Source organism: Pristiophorus japonicus, chromosome 21 (assembly GCF_044704955.1).
Source record: "Pristiophorus japonicus isolate sPriJap1 chromosome 21, sPriJap1.hap1, whole genome shotgun sequence".
NCBI classification, from domain to species: domain Eukaryota; kingdom Metazoa; phylum Chordata; class Chondrichthyes; family Pristiophoridae; genus Pristiophorus; species Pristiophorus japonicus.
In genome coordinates, this window is record NC_091997.1 from 8,305,745 (window position 1) to 8,319,331 (window position 13,587).

At 43.8% G+C, this 13,587-nt stretch overlaps 1 protein-coding gene across 2 annotated transcripts in view; it reads left to right on the forward strand.

Annotated features, from left to right (window-relative positions):
- LOC139233800 (amine oxidase [copper-containing] 3-like) overlaps nucleotides 1–13,587 on the forward strand; it is a 53,577-nt gene that overhangs the window by 9,644 nt on the left and 30,346 nt on the right. Inside the window, exon 1 of one of the 2 annotated variants that reach the window (XM_070864337.1) lies at nucleotides 1,892–3,527. The exons of the other annotated variant lie outside the window; for it this stretch is intronic. Coding sequence (XP_070720438.1) covers nucleotides 1,967–3,527 — 1,561 coding nt within the window. The 5' untranslated portion in view covers nucleotides 1,892–1,966. Of the gene's footprint in view, nucleotides 1–1,891; nucleotides 3,528–13,587 lie in introns of those variants that run through there. 2 annotated transcript variants of the gene reach the window in all.

The window sequence follows — 13,587 nt, forward strand, 5'->3', positions numbered from 1 at the left end:
TGTTGGAGTTCTTTCCCTTTTATTATGTACCACCTTCCTCTGCAAAGATGAAAACCTAACTTTTTAGAGAGGGTGTCTTTCTGCTGGGTGGGACATATACAGCTGGTCACATTTACAATTGCAATTGCATTGAATAAATTCAAATATAGCTTACATTAACTACTTGACCAAGGTGCTGCCATTTCTTTTTGCACTGGCCTCCAGATCTCATGGTGGTCACCACTGCACAGTAATCTTCTGCAACTTGGTTCCAGCGTTTCTTCATTTCTTTGGGTGGAACTTTTATGTGACCTCTGCTGGTGTCCAGCACCTGCCGTCTGGCCTCAGTCACAGTAACTAGTGCCTCCACTTCTTCCTGTAAGAAATTCTTGGTCCTTGCACCGCGTTGTATCTTGTATTGCTCCAGCTGTGATATTTCCAATGCTGGCACACAGCACTCAACATTCTCACACACACAACTGGCTCTTTAAAAATGGCCGATTGCCAAAGTGGAGCTGTACTGAGCATGTGCGTCCATTGCAACAACGTCAAAAACATAACTTTTTTTCCCACGCATGCGCAGAAGGTGCAGCATTGTTTTTTTTGGGGCAGGCAGCAGGCTCCACCCCGCGAGGTGACTGGACACGCTGCGTGGCGCCAAATTCGAATGATACATCAGGGAAACTTTGGCAAGTTATTCCTGCCGCATTTCTGGTCTAGAAAACCAGGTGTAACTCTGGAAATATGCCAGAAAACGGGCTTGGGGAAAATTGAGCCCTTAATTCCTTCCATAAAATCCATCTCATTGACCAAGCTTTTGGTCAATCCTGCTAATATCTCCATCCTTGGCTCAGTGACTGTGAAGCAAGTTGAATGTTTTACTGTTAAAGGTGCTCTACAAATGCAAGTTGTTCTTCTTCCTGTTCCAAAGAGAGCTGAGGTGGTGTGAGGTTCTAGGGTGGATACTGCATTGAAGGAATTGGCATTTTAGGGAAGACAGGGTAAATGTAGACTGCTAAACAGATGAGAACACTTCATTGATAAGGTGCAATCTGATGGCCATCACAGAGTAGTCCTCCAGTCTTCATTATGCTCCATGCTATGGTCTTGTGCCTCCAAAGCAGCTGGGCCCACCGCTCTGGGATTCTGATGTCAAGCCTTTTTGGACTGCAAAGTTGTGCAGGGCACTGCAAGCTACTCCTATGCAGGATACATGCTCAGAATTATTTTTTTAGAACCCCTCCAGATCTATCAAGGCAATGAAAGCTCTTATTAAACCCCTATAGTTCTCGCAATATAGTTCTTCTTGTATAAGGAATGTCTCATTGTAGAAAATTCTGTGTTTGCAACTCACAGAGGGCTCATGCTCCATGGCAGCAGAGGGTACACTATGTCTTCATGAGCCATCCGATTACTGTAGATTCTTCCTTGAAGAGATCAGGGAGGTCAGAATGCTTGAGGGCAAAAGTGTCATGGCAACTTCCAGCACATCTGGTTTTCTCAAAGACATCAGGGAGATTTTATTGTGCAGGTAATCCTCATACTTCTTTTTATCCATTATTTATGTTACATGCAATTGAAGTATGACTGATGAGTATTTAGCTCTCTGTTTCTGTTTTATCACTGTATCTATTTGTATTTATTTCCTCTCACCATGGCTAACCTTATCCAATGCTTGTCCAGATCAACCATAAGTGGCTGTTTATTAAATGTAATATTGCAGATTCCTGTTTTATTTACACGGGGAATGTGAATTCTGCAACTGAGGAGAGACAGCGTGAGATTTTGCATTCACCATGTTAACGAACAGTTAAATTCTCAGAAAAGTACTCTGGATTGCAGAGCATTCTGGGATGGGCATTCCAGACCCAAAGTTTTGGGGAGAAATATACTGAGCAGGGGAGTGGAGGGAACAGTCGCTTTGCTGATCAACTGTGAAACAGTCAGAAGAGGGCCGCGTCACACTGTCTCACTTCTTCGGTCGATCATGAATTTGAAGATTGTGTTCGTTCTCTTGGCGGTAGCATTGGCGGCGATTATCGCCCTGAACTGCATACTGCTGGTGGGGATGTCGAGGTCGGCAGCCTGTGAGAGCCGCAATGTATTTAAGGAGATGGAAGACGGGTATGAGAAGAGCGAGGTGTTTGCAGATCTCGATTCTGAGGAACTGATCAACACTGTGAAGTATCTGAAGCAGAAACTTGGGGTGACCCTGGTGAGCTGCAGTAAAGCACTTCCATCCGATAACTTCATCTACCTGATCGAATTGCAAGTCCCCCGGAAAAACGATGCCTTGATGTTTTTAGACCACGATGCAGATCAGCCAAGGAGGGAAGCCAGAGCTGTGGTGATATTTGGGGCTCAAATCGACCCCAATATAACTGAATACATCGTGGGACCTCTCCCTAGTCCAATCTACCATAAGGACATTACTTCTCACAAATACCAGAACCTCAACTTTAACTCCAGACCAGTGACACACTTTGAATATGAAAAGATCGTTTCAAGTATGGGATTGGAGAAAGTTTCTCGACTTCTTAGGGAAAGTTTTGGCTCCGATTCGAAAAGCTTGTCTTATCTGGACTCAGCGCCTCGCGGCTTCAAACCCGGTGACAGAGAAACCTGGTTCCCCTTTGTTAGAAACATCAGTGGTTTATTTCTGCATCCTTTGGGGTTTGAAGTAATGTTAGATCACAGCAGCACAAATGTCTCCGAGTGGAGTGTGAAGAAAGTCTTTTACAACGGCCAGTACTTTGACAGTATTGATGAGCTGGTAGATAAGTATGATAGGGGGTTAGTGAAGAAGATAAAACTGCTTCGAAATGAATCTGATCCCAACTATGCATCGCTGAAATCCCGGCAGAACTTTACAACCATCGCCCCTTTGCAATATAAGCCGCGAGGCGAACGATACCATGTTCGCAAGAATTATGTTCAGTACTTTGGTTGGAGTTTTGCATTTCGACATAGTACTATAAATGGTTTACAGTTGTTTGATATCAGATTCCAGAAGGAAAGGATCGCCTATGAATTAAGTGTACAGGAGATCAATTCTGTTTATGGAGGGGATACACCATCTTTATTGAGGACGAAGTTTTTAGACAGCCATTATGGAATTGGGAAAAGTTCGAATGAGCTTGTGAGAGGCGTGGACTGCCCCTATACTGCAACATACATTGATACCTTGCACTTACTGGACAGTGCAGAGCCAGGGGTGAAAACACATTCCATTTGTGTTTTTGAACAAAATCGGGGAATACCCCTGAGACGTCACTATTCCGACTGGTATACTCTCCCCTCTTATGGAGGATTAGCCGACAGCGTGCTGGTCATCAGGTCGATATCAAGCATGGGCAACTATGATTATGTTTTTGATTTCATATTCCACAACAATGGGGTGATTGAGACCAAGGTGCATCCGACAGGGTATCCACAATCTACGCTTTTTTCAGAGGAAGCACTGAAATATGGAGAAAAGCTTGAAGAGAATGTTTTAGGAAATGTTCAGATGCATTTCTTGCACTTTAAGGCGGATTTGGATATAGTAGGTAGGTTGCAAAGTAATTTCAAAGGTTTCTGACCATTTTAACAAAATCATCGATTGTCAGAATCGAGCTTTTTAATATATGCCAGGACCGTTGTATTGAAGTTTAACATTTCCGAGGCTGGATTTTTTTTGCAGTGACCTTCTTGTATTTCGGGTGGGCTGCGAAGGGCAATGGGCATGGGATCCATTACTCCAGATCCCACTCTGATATATTCTTTACCACATCACTGACAAACACACTATACAAGATGGCTCTAATACATCATGTGACTTTTATTGTATTTACATCAGCAGTTGCATTACTACAGTAGTCCACTCGGTGGAGCAATAATCCACTAGGGGGAGCTCCATATTACACTTCTCCCTCATTAATGAAGAACGAATCATAACAAAATATATGGATTTATTTTGCCATATTTACAAATCAAACTTAACCACTTGTTTTCTGTTTTGAAGAGGGTACCTTCGCTCTTTTCAAACCTGTTGTTGAATTTAGACTTATTGTAGGGGGAGCCTGAGGAGAATTTTCCTCCAAGAGTAACCCCTGATCTACGTTTGGAGTCTACAACCTTAGACTGTTTGTCTGCCTGACTCAGACTCAGACTTAAATTCTGACTTTCTCTTGGACTTGTTTCTAGTACATAGAAATATAGAAACATAGAAAATAGTTGCAGGAGCAGGCCATTTGGCCCTTCGAGCCTGCACCACCATTCAATGTGATCATGGCTGATCATGCACTTCAGTACCCCATTCCTGCTTTCTCTTCATACCCCTTGATCCCTTTAGCCGTAAGGGCCACATCTAACTCCCTTTTGAATATATCTAACAAACTGGCCTCAACAACTTTCTGTGGTAGAGAATTCCACATGCCCACAACTCTCTGAATGAAGAAGTTTCTCCTCATCTCGGTCCTAAATGGCTTACCCCTTATCCTTAGACTGTAACCTCTGGTTCTGGACTTCCCCAACATCGGGAACATTCTTCCTGCATCTAACCTGTCCAATCCCGTCAGAATTTTATATGTTCCCTTGAGATCCCCTCTCATTCTTCTAAATTCCATTGAATATAAGCCTAGTTGATCCAGTCTTTCTTCATATGTCAGTCCTGTCATCCTGGGAATCAGTTTGGTGAACCTTCGCTGCACTCCCTCAATAGCATGAATATCCTTCCTCAGATTAGGAGACCAAAACTGTACACAATATTCAAGATGTGGCCTCACCAAGGCCCTGTACAACTGCAGTAAGACCTCCCTGCTCCTATACTCAAATCCTCTCGCTATGAAGGCCAACATGCCATTTGCCTTCTTCACCGCCAGCTGTACCTGTCATCATCATAGGCAGTTCCTCGGAATCGAGGAAAACTTGCTTCCACTCTTAGCATGAGTTCTTAGGTAACTGTACAGTCCAGTACAAGAACCACAGTCTCTGTCACAGGTGGGACAGATAGTCATTGAGGGAAAGGGTGGGCAGGGAGTCTGGCTTGCCGCACGCTCCTTCCGCTGCCTGCGTTGATTTCTGCTTGCTCTCGGCGACGATACTCAAGGAGCTCAGCACCCTCCCGAGTGAACTTCCTCCACTTAGGGCGGTCTATGGCCAAGGACTCCCAGGTGTCAGGGGGATGTCGCACATAACAGGAAGGCTTTTAGGGTGTCCTTGTAACATTTCCTCTGCCTGCCTTTGGCTTGTTTGCCGTGGACGAGTTCCAAGTAGAGCGCTTTCTTTGGGAGTCTCGTGTCTGGCATGTGAACTATGTGGCCTGCCCAGCGGAGCTGATCAAGTGTGGTCAGTGCTTCAATGCTGGGGATGTTGGCCTGGACGAGGACGCTAATGTTTGTTCATCTGTCCTCCCAGGGGATTTGCAGGATCTTGCAGAGACATCATTGGTGGTATTTCTCCAGCGACTTGAGGTGTCTACTGTATATGGTAGAAACTTTCAATGACTCATGTACCATGACACCCAGGTCTTGTTGCACCTCCCCTTTCACTTCCTGCACACATAGTAGTCAGGGACACTGGGAGCATCCCTGATTTCCCACATGGCACAGGAGGAGCATGACACGTGTCTGGGCTCTCCTTCCATGACTTAACCCTTAAATTACTTAATTTGGCAACAAGATTTCTTACTGCTAAGAAAAAGATGTAGGATTTCTTATGGGTACTCTAATTGTAATAAGACTATCAGAAATAATTGAATCAATCCAACGTTCAACACCATCCACATCTGTAGGTAAAGTATGATCAATGTGAACAAACCTAACCTTTCCATGATCAAACATCTTGATCAAATATGTGCAAGGACCACATATCTTCTTCCTGGTAGCAACTTTAACCATTTATGTTAATGGTTCTTCACTCTCACCTTCTGATTCAATTTCACACTTCTCTCTCTTACTCAATGTCTATCATGATTCTCTTTCTGTCTTAATTGATTCTCTTCTACTGACTATGCCAGGTTTGGCATTAACAACGAGAACCTGGTTCATGGCTGTCATTTGAACAACAACTCTGCTAGTGTTCTACAAGTACCGGTAGATATATGAGGAGTATTATGATAAGTAATTAGAAAATTTGCCAATTTGTGGTCCAATGACAACTGCCATTTCCTTGGATTTAGATCCAATATTGGCTTGATGAGGGCACATTTTACAATTTGTGCTCTACGCTCTGCTGCATCATTTAAAGCAGGGTGGTACAGTGGAACCTTGGTATGTTTCACATCATTTCTGCTCATGAACTAAGCAACTTCCTTTGAACAAAATTGTGGCCCATTATCAGACATAACTTCTTCTGGGAAGCCATATGAAAAAAATAATCTTCGCAAACTGTCTAATGTTTTACTTGTTATTTTCCACATCAGAAACACCTCTACCCAGTTTGAATGGCTATCAATCACAATGAACAATTGTTGTCCTTCTAGCTCATTCAAGGCCTTGCAAAATCTGGTTCATCACCCTTTGGAATATAGTGGGGGTGGAATACACTCCAAATGGTAGCCTATTAAACTGATATAGGCCTAGATGAGTATTTACAGTCAAGCATCACTTGGTCTCCTCATCTAGCTCAAGTTGTAAATAGGCATTGGACAGATCTAACTTCGTTAAGATCTGGCCACCTATCAGCGTTGTGAACAAATCTTCTACATTTGGCAATGTATTGGGTAGATTACCCTCTCGAGCCTGGTTTACGGTTACTTTATAATCACCACACAACCTTACCTTATAATCTGACTTAGGTACAACAACAATGGGTGTAGCCCAATTACATAGATAATGTTCTCAGTTTCTAGTCTTTTGAGTTCTTGCTCAACTTTCTCCTTGAGTGCATATGGTATGGGACACAGCTTGCAGTAAATTGGTCTAGTGTCCTTCTGTACTTTGACACACACCTTGAAGCCTTGGATCGGACTGCCTGTTTCATGGAACACCTTTGGATACTGTTTGATGTGATCATCCTTCGATGCAAATCTCGTTTCAACACGAAAAATCTCATTCCAATCCAGCTTCAGTGATCCCAACCAATTTCTACCAATTAAGGCAGGCTTGACTCCTGCCAGTACTAAGAGAAGCAAGCTCTGAAACTGATCCTTGTATTTCACCGATACGGTGATATATCCTACCACAGGGATTTGCTCGCCTGAGTAGCCTCGCAGTTCCATCTTCAAATTTTTCCGTGGAAAATCACTCAACTTGTCGAGATATAGCGATTCTGGTATTACACTTATGGATGCACCAGTGTTGATTTCCATGGGTATCCTGGTTCCTGCAATGTCTACTTGCATGACGATACTTCGTGAATCGTGTTAGGTACCCTTGTGCTCCAGATGACGTGTATCTCCAGAACCTCCTCATCCTGTTGCATCTCTTTAATACTATGTAGTCTCTGGTGATTTTGACTTGTAGCATTGAACATCGGTTTACTCTTCAGTCGGCATGCCTTTGCAAGATGCCCAGTTTTCTTGCAGAAGAAACACTCTGCCTTCACATATGGACAACTTTGAGCAATGTGTTGCCCCAGGCACCATTTCCATTTACTGTTACCTTGGCCAGTTGCTGAGGCCTTGGGATCGAACTGCCTTTTACTTTTAACCTGCAGGCGATTCACCTCAGTTGTCTGATGACTGGAAATGGTGCAAAATTCTGGGGATTATTGGTTGGCCATGTCCATCAACATAGCTGTCTGACAAGCTAAATCAAAAGTCAAGTTAGGGGTTGTCAACAACTTTCTTTCGATTGCTTCATTTTTTCATCCCACAAAAAAGGTGGTCATGCAATGCTCGGTCCTGAAAGTTTCCGAAATGACAGTGAATGGATAGCTATTTTAAAGCTACAATGTACTCACTGATACTCTCATTAATTATTTGATCTCTTATTCCAAAATGATAACTTTCAGCAATTTCCAGGGGCTCAGGACTGTAGTGCTGTTAGAATCTCCGTCAGTGGCGTGTCCTTTGGCTTGACAGGAACAAACACCTTGGGGCCTGCTTCAGTCAAGAAAATATCCCGTTTTTCTTTCTAACACCACCCGATTACGGTTTTCATCATCGGGGACTTCGACGATACCATTCGCGGTGAAAAACATTTTTAACCGCTCTACATGCGCTCTGAAAGTTTCTCAGTTGCGATAGAACTCACCCAAACACCCTATTATTCCCATAGGCGCAGCCATCTGGACTCTTGACTCTTCAGCTAAGTGTACTTGTAATTTACCTTGGCTTTTTAGCTGTACTGCAAAACAAAAAACCTCTCAAAGCCATTCTGTTGCTTGGATGATCCACCAACAAAAATTTCAGCCAGGGAATCCGATTATCCTGTCTTCATCGCCAATGTGATATATTCACTAACAAACCCACTATACAAGATGGCTCTAATACAATGTGACTTTTATTGCATTTACATCAGTAGTTGCATTACCACAGTAGTCCACTGGATGGAGCAGTAGTCCACTAGGAGGCGCTCTATATTACACCCACCCGCTTTAGCATCCACCCAATTTTCCTCGATCGTTTCTGACAGACATCAGGACATTTGGGCATGTACACTCAAATGAGGCAGTAAGAATACTTTGGTATCAGACGTCCCATTCTCCATCCTTATTGTCTCAATTGCAGCCAGTCATGGTGTTGCCTATAACAAATAGGTGTTCAAAGCAGACATGCAGGACAGAAAAGGTGGAAACATAGAAACTAGGTGCAGGAGTAGGCCATTCGGCCCTTCTAGCCTGCACCACCATTCAATGAGTTCATGGCTGAACATGCAACTCCAGTACCCCCTTCCTGCTTTCTCGATTGTAGTGGAAGTGGATTGTAAGGATCCAGGAGCCAAATGGGATGGATTTAACCATATTTCTTATCTGATTTGTGTGATATAAAAAAAAAACATTTATTTTGCTGCTAAAACGAAAGCGGATGATTAATCATAGAATCATAGAAATTTACAGCACCGAAGGAGGCCATTCAGCCCATTGTGTCTGTGCCGGCCGACCAAGAGCTATCCAGCCTAATCCCACATTCCAGCTCTTGGCCAATAGCCTTGTAGGTTACGGCACTTCAAGTGCACATCCAAGTACTTTTTAAATGCTATGAGGGTTTCTGCCTCCACCACCCTTTCAGGCAGCGAGTTCCAGGCCCCCACCACCCTCTGGGTGAAAGAAATTCTCCTCAAATCCCCTCTAAACCTCCTACCAATTACTTTACATCTGTGCCCCCTGGTTATTGATCCCTCTGCTAAGGGAAATAGGTCCTTCTTATCCACTCTATCTAGGCCCCTCATAATTTTATACATCTGAAGAAGGTCTCCCCTCAGCCTCCTCTGTTCTAAGGAAAACAAACCCAGCCTATCCAATCTTTCCTCATTAAACAGTTGTCTTTTGCATAAGGCTGCCATTTATACCTCCCTCCCATTGTAAAGTGGGCAAAATAGGCTTCCCATTGGGAATACTTCAGGATATTTTCTCTTTGGAGAAAGAAAAGAAACAATAGAGGAAGGCCTGGCTGGTTAGGCTGCACCAGCATCACGCAGTGCCTAGCTAGTGCCACTCCAGAACTTAGTAGCAGGTTTGCCAACTTTCATTGGGGGTGTTCCTGGAGGTTTGATCATGTGACGTCTGCAAATGTTACTGCATTTAGCTTAGAAAGATTGGGTCCCCTGTAGTTCAGTACCTCTGGTTCTTGGTTTCACACCAGCAGCTGTCGTGCGAGAGAAGTTCTGCAAAACAGGAGGCCACCCGGAATCAGGGGATGATGGATAACGGTGGATGGGGGAAGAGTCAAATCCGAAGGGGGGAGAAGGATTTGACAGGGGGAGAGCAAAATACAGGGTAGATGTTTTCTCTCGTGGGGGGATCTAGAACTAGGGGGCATAGTCTCAGAATAAGGGGTTGCCCATTTAAAACGGAAATGAGGAAGAATTTATTTTCTCAGAGGGTCGTGAATCTTTGGAATTCTCTACCCCAGAGAGCTGTGGAGGCCGGGTAATTGAATATATTTAAGGTGGAAATAGACAGATTTTTTGAAGGATAAGGAAGTCAAGGGTTATGGGGAGTGGGCAGAGAAGTGGAGTTGAGGCCAGGATCAGATCAGCCATGATCTTATTGAATGGTGGAGCAGGCTCAAGGGACCAGATGGCCGACTCCTGCTCCCATTTCTTATGTTCTTAAAGGTGGGAGAAGCTTTGATTCCGCCAGCAATTAATAGTAACTCAATGAAATTGTACCAATAACTAAGAGAGGCAGAGAGGTTTAGAGAGGGCATTCCAGAGCTTAGGGCCCAGGCAGCTGAAGGCACAGCCACCGATGGTGGAGCGATGACAATCGGGGATGCTCAAGAGGACGGAATTGGAGGAGCTCAGAGATCTCGGACGGTTGTAAGGCTGGAGGAGGTTGGATTAATCTCTAAATTCCTCAAAAAAAGTCACTAAGTCATTGGGGTGGAAATTCGGTTGGAAGCTAATTCGGGCGCTAATGGCGGCGGGACGATAAATTTTGCGCGGGAAATGGTCTGCGTCAGCAGCCACAAAATTCAGCAGCTGGGCCCCGAATGTGGAGCGGAGCGCTGAGGGAGGTATTCCACACCTCTCTTAGGGCGATCGGCCGGCTGAACAACTGAAAACCCCGAGCTAAAGAGCTGGACTAGGAGCATCCGAAGAGAGGCTTCCCTGTGGAAAAGAAATCGACAAAAAAACCCACCAAAAACATTCCCAATACCTTGCTCACCCCCACATAAACATAAATGGCAAAAATATAAAATAAAAAAACCAATCATACTTCCCTCAGGTATTCATTCCTTTGCTCACCATGGCCGGAACAGCTTGGACTGCCTGCTTTCCCACTAGGGCGCACGACCAGGCAATACAAGTCCCCCAGAAAACAAATTTCGAGCCGGTGTCGCAAGCGGGCTCACCACTCCCGGGCACTTAATGTCCCGGTGGGGCGCTGGAAGCTGGCCGCCTGCCCGGCAATCAATTCCGCCGCCATTACCACCCGTCCTGGGCGCAAACAGAGGCAGCAACATAACGAATTTCCACCCCGTTATCTTCGGCCTGCTTTGGTATTTGTAAAGAATTGGTCATGTACTTTCTTAATCAAGGGAGGTAATGCTTGAACTGTATAAAACACTAGTTAGGCCACAGCTTGAGTACTGCATGCAGTTCTGGTCATCACATTACAGGAAAGATGTGATTGCACTAGAGAGGCTACAGAAGAGATTTATGAGGATGTTGCCTGGACTGGAGAATTTTAGCTATGAGGACAAATTAACCTGCATGATGGTGTCCTATGGTACGAAACTCCTTTCTCTGCTATTTTAATGGAGGACCTCTGTTAAAATAACCGAGAGGAATTTCCTATGAACATGTTGAGCATTGATATGTTACTGTTCCACAGTGTAATTTCAAGGTCTTTATATTTAATGGTATTGTATTTATTTTGATATTATGACATTTTGGGAGTTTGAAAATAATTGCTGCAATTAGCACTGTGACGTTTTTACCCACCCGTGTAGCCTAGAAATTGCTGTCGCTAAGCAAATGTTCATGGTGTGTTTCAGATGGTTTTGAGGGTAGTTTTGCTTGGCTGTCAACCCCCGATATTCCTAGCTATGGAGCTGCGCATGTAGGCTGCCGAGTTTCCTACATTACAACTGTGACTGCACTACAAAAGTACTTAATTGGCTACAAAGTGCTTTGAGATGTCCTGAGGTCATGTAATGCTCTATATAAATGCAAGACTTTATTTCTTTTTTTCTTTTTATGGGTCATTCGTGTGAGTTCCTGGCTCCATAGCACTTGGGCCAATGCAGCAATCAAATGTGTTAAACCGTCGAGCCACTTCTAAATGACTACAGCAGTGATTTAAACTGCTGCATTTTTTGTTGGGATAACAAGGCAGGGGTTGGAGGAAAATGGATGCTTCAAGCCTGCAAACTGCCCACTTTTCCATTGCAGCACTCTGACAAAAAAGAATGAGTAAGAATGGTTGGAAGAGCACACTCCTCAAAAAAACATTTGCTCAATAAGCTTGTCAGGTGCTATTAGGCAGGATCAATACTTTCTGCAGCACCCAGAAGTCCCAGATAAAAGAAATACATACTTGCATTTTTATATAGCACCTTTGATAAACTCAGGACATCCCAAAACACTTTCCAGCCAATTAAATACTTTTGAAGTGTGTTCAATGTTGTAATATAGGAAACGTAGCAGACAATTTGAGCACAGCAAGGTCCCACAAACAGCAATGTGATAATGACCAGATGATCTGTTTTAGAGATGTGGGTTGACGGATAAATATTGGCCAGGATACAGGTCTAAAAGATGGCAGAGCTAAAGAAAGCTGCGACAGTAAGGCCATAGAACCGTTTTTCTATGTCAAGGAACCGCATTAAGTATGCATGGAACTATGATTTGTAACTTGTATACCGCTGCCTCACCCAAAGTATTCATACAAATTTATTCTGTGGAGTCTTACAAGGAGACAAAGAGCCTATTGAATGCTTTACACACACAACTGTTCTGCAACATGGCATCAATACAAACAACAACTCAGAAGTGAAACTTTTGTCCTATTGAAATCTTAAAAGGGCTTGAAACAGCCACATGATGCCAAAATTGGCTCAGAGGCAGGAAGCAAAGGGTAAATGGTCAACGGGTGTTTTTGTGACTGGAAGGCTGTTTCGAGTGCGGTCCCACAGGTCCTTTGCTTTTTGTGGAATATATCAATGATTTAGACTTGAATGTAGGGGGTATGATTAAGAAGTTTGCAAATGATACAAAAATTGGCTGTGTGTTTGATAAGAAGAAAGCTGTACACTGCAGGAAGATATCAATGAACTGGTCAGGTGGGCAGAACAGTGGCAAATGGAATTCAATCCAGAGAAGTGTGAGGTAATGCATTTGGGGAGGACTAACAAGGCAAGGGAATACACATTAAATGGTAGGACACTGAACAGTGTAGAGGAACGAAGGGACCTTGGAGTTCATGTCCACAGATCCCTGAAGGTAGCAGGCCAGGTGGATAAGGTGGTTAAAAAGGCATACGGGATACTAGCCTTTATTAGCCGAGGCATAGAATACAAGAGCAGGGAGGTTATGCTTGAACTGTATAAAACACTAGTTAGGCCACAGCTAGAGTACTGCGTGCCGTTCTGGTCACCATATTACAGGAAAGATGTGATTGCACTAGAGAGGCTACAGAAGAGATTTATGAGGATGTTGCCTGGACTGGAGAATTTTAGCTATGAAGAAAGATTGGATAGGCTGGGTTTGTTTTCTTTGGAACAGGGAAGACTGAGGGGAGACCTTATTGAGGTGTATAAAATTATGAGGGGCTTAGATAGAGTGGATAGGAAGGACTTATTTCCCTTAGCAAATGGGTCAACAACCAGGGGGCATAGATTTAAAGTAATTGGTCAGAGATTTAGAGGGGATTTGAGGGGAAATTTCTTCACCCAGAGGGTGGTGAGGACATGGAACTCACGGCCTGAAATCGTGGTAGAGGCAGAAACCCTCACCACATTAAAAAAAAATACTTGGATGTGCACTTGCAGTGCCATAACCTACAGGGCTATACACC